This window comes from Malurus melanocephalus, unplaced genomic scaffold (genome assembly GCF_030028575.1).
Source record: "Malurus melanocephalus ecotype Western Australia unplaced genomic scaffold, MMel_1.1 scaffold_1308, whole genome shotgun sequence".
Classification (NCBI taxonomy): Eukaryota; Metazoa; Chordata; class Aves; order Passeriformes; family Maluridae; genus Malurus; species Malurus melanocephalus.
In genome coordinates, this window is record NW_026624540.1 from 2,311 (window position 1) to 4,992 (window position 2,682).

General features: G+C 58.2%; 1 protein-coding gene across 1 annotated transcript in view; it reads right to left on the reverse strand.

The window, feature by feature from the left end:
* Positions 1-574: 574 nt before the first annotated feature.
* Positions 575-2,682, reverse strand: part of FAIM2 (Fas apoptotic inhibitory molecule 2) — a 25,552-nt gene continuing 23,444 nt past the window's right edge. Inside the window, exon 9 of the mRNA XM_057387695.1 lies at positions 575-1,882. Within this exon, the coding sequence (XP_057243678.1) occupies positions 1,733-1,882 (150 nt within the window). The 3' untranslated portion in view covers positions 575-1,732. The remainder of the gene's footprint in view (positions 1,883-2,682) is intronic.

Here is a 2,682-nt window from a genome sequence, read left to right on the forward strand (position 1 = left end):
ACTGCTGGTACAACAGGGATGGGGACAGTGCTGTTCAACGGGGACAGTGCTGGTACAACAGAGAGAGGGGACACTGCTGGTCAACAGAGGGGACACAGCTGGTACAACAGAGACAGGGGACACTGCTGTTCAACAGGGATGGGGACACTGCTGTTCAACAGGGATGGGGACACTGCTGTTCAACAGGGACAGGGACACTGCTGTTCAACAGGGACAGGGACATTGCTGGTCCAACAGGGACAGGGGACAGTGCTGGTACAACAGGGACAGGGACAGTGCTGTTCAACAGGGACAGGGGACAGTGCTGTTCTAACAGAGGGGACACTGCTGGTACAACAGAGAGAGGGGACACTGCTGTTCTAACAGGGACAGGGGACAGTGCTGGTCCAAGAGGGACAGGGGACACTGCTGGTACAACAGGGACAGGGGACAGTGCTGTTCTAACAGAGGGGACACTGCTGTTCAACAGGGACAGGGACACTGCTGTTCAACAGGGACAGGGACACTGCTGGTACAACAGGGACAGGGGACAGTGCTGTTCAACAGGGACAGGGGACACAGCTGGTACAACAGAGACAGGGACTCTGCTGTTCAACAGGGACAGGGGACACTGCTGTTCAACAGGGACAGGGGACAGTGCTGGTCCAAGAGGGACAGGGGACATTGCTGTTCAACAGGGACAGGGACACTGCTGTTCAACAGGGACAGGGACACTGCTGTTCAACAGGGACAGGGGACACGGCTGTTCCAACGGCCTCAATCCCTGGGGAAATTCCCTTAGGAGCGTTAATTTGGAGCAACCAAGATAATTCTGTGATAGTGCCAGATCCTTGGGGTGGGTCACAGGATCCCAGCCCGTTTTCCACATGGAATTGCGTTTCCCAGCATTTTGGGGGAATTCAGCCACCTCCATCTCTTCTCTGCCAGTTCCTGGCAATGTCCCTTCCTTGGGATCCCAATCCCACCCCGGTGGGGAGCCACAATCCAAGAACATTCCCTGGGTGGGAGGAGGCCCGTGGATCCTGCTGAACCCTGGGGAAGGGAAGGGAAGGGAAAGGGAAAGGGAAAGGGAAAGGGAAAGGGAAAGGGAAAGGGAAAGGGACACGCTCAGCCCCAGGGCCAGGATCCAGGGGAATTCTTCCTGCAGTGGCACCAGGGATGGCCTCAGAGAGCTGCACGTCCCAAACAAACAGGTTCCTTGTGCCTGGAGCACCACAATCAGCTACGTGACCCCACAGCCCACGTTTCCAACAGCAGGAACCACCGGGAACAGCGCAGAGGCCACCAAAGGAACGTGGAGAACAGGGCACTGCAAGGATTCCCCACACCTTTCCCCTTGGCTCAGCTGCTTTTCCTGCAGGATCTGACCAAATTCTCCACTCTGTCTCAGCACTTTCACCTCATGCCGGGCAGGACTCAGAGGGCACCTCCAGCAGCCACTGGGGCCGGGAGGGTCCCGCTCTCCTTCCCCCAGTGTCTGGACTGGTTTGGGCTGGGCGGGAGAGGGGCAGCAGAAGGGACACGACACTGAAGCCCTGCTTTGCTCTCTGGGTCACAAAGGCCTGACAGCAAATGTACAAAGCTGCGGGAGGAGCCCAGCGCTCCTCGGCGCGTTGGATGGACCAGAAAGGGAGGGACTGGGTCGGGTCGGTGCTTTGGAACCCTTTAACCTCTGCTCTGCCATGTAACCCCTCGCATCTGGCAGCACGGGGACGATCCTGCCCCGCTGCCCTCACTCCTGRCTGGAGCCAAAGAACTGCAGGAAGAAGGAGAAGATGTAGATGATGTCCAGGTAGATGTTGAGGGCTCCAAAGATGTATTCCTCGGGGCTCAGCGAGTAGCGGCGGTTCCCCATCAGCATCTGCGTGTCCAGGGCCAGGAACTGGGAGGGRAAGGAGGAAACGGCAGCACAGTCACAGGGAGGTTTGGGCCAGGGAGGTGAGAAGGGCTCTAATGACAGGACATGTTCCCAGGRCAGAAGTGCAGCCCCTTTTTATGGGCTGTAACCACAATTTAACAGCTCAGAAAGAGGCACTGAATGAACTGTAACTTTCCCCTTTCCTCATTTCCCTCCTGACAGTCAAACCCTGAGTGTAATTCCCACTCTGAACCCTCTGCCCTCAGGCTTCCTCCATCCCAGGGCTAACTCTGGAGCTGCCCTCCCTCCTCCTCCTCCTCCTCCTCTCCCAGAATTTGTCATTCCCATGTGGGAAACACTGCCAGGGAACAAGGAGGTCACAGGGCGAGCTGGCCCCACCAGGACACGGAGCAGCACCACCAGAAATCCCAGGCACGGCTTCAATCCACCATTTTCTCCTCCCTCCCTCCCTTTCCTCTCTCTGTCTCCCTGCTGTCCCCCCGGGCCCGGAGCTCTCCAGGGCTGTCCCATCCCCCAGGAGGTGCTGTTTGATCCCCCTGGAACGAATCCCAGCCGAGCTGCCCCGGCAGGGCCAGGCAGAGGCTCTGACTGATGTTTATGGGGTAATTATCAGATGTTGATGCCTCCTCGTATTTTACGGGAGGATCATGAGCCGTGAATCAGCGCCGAGCTCGCCGTGCTCCCTCKGAGTGACTTTTATGGGTGATAAAGGCAATTGCTCAACTGCTCCCAACGTGCCCAGTGGGCACCGCCTCGGAGCCCAGCGCAGCCCCAGGCTGAGCCCCGGCCCCGGGGAGCACCGG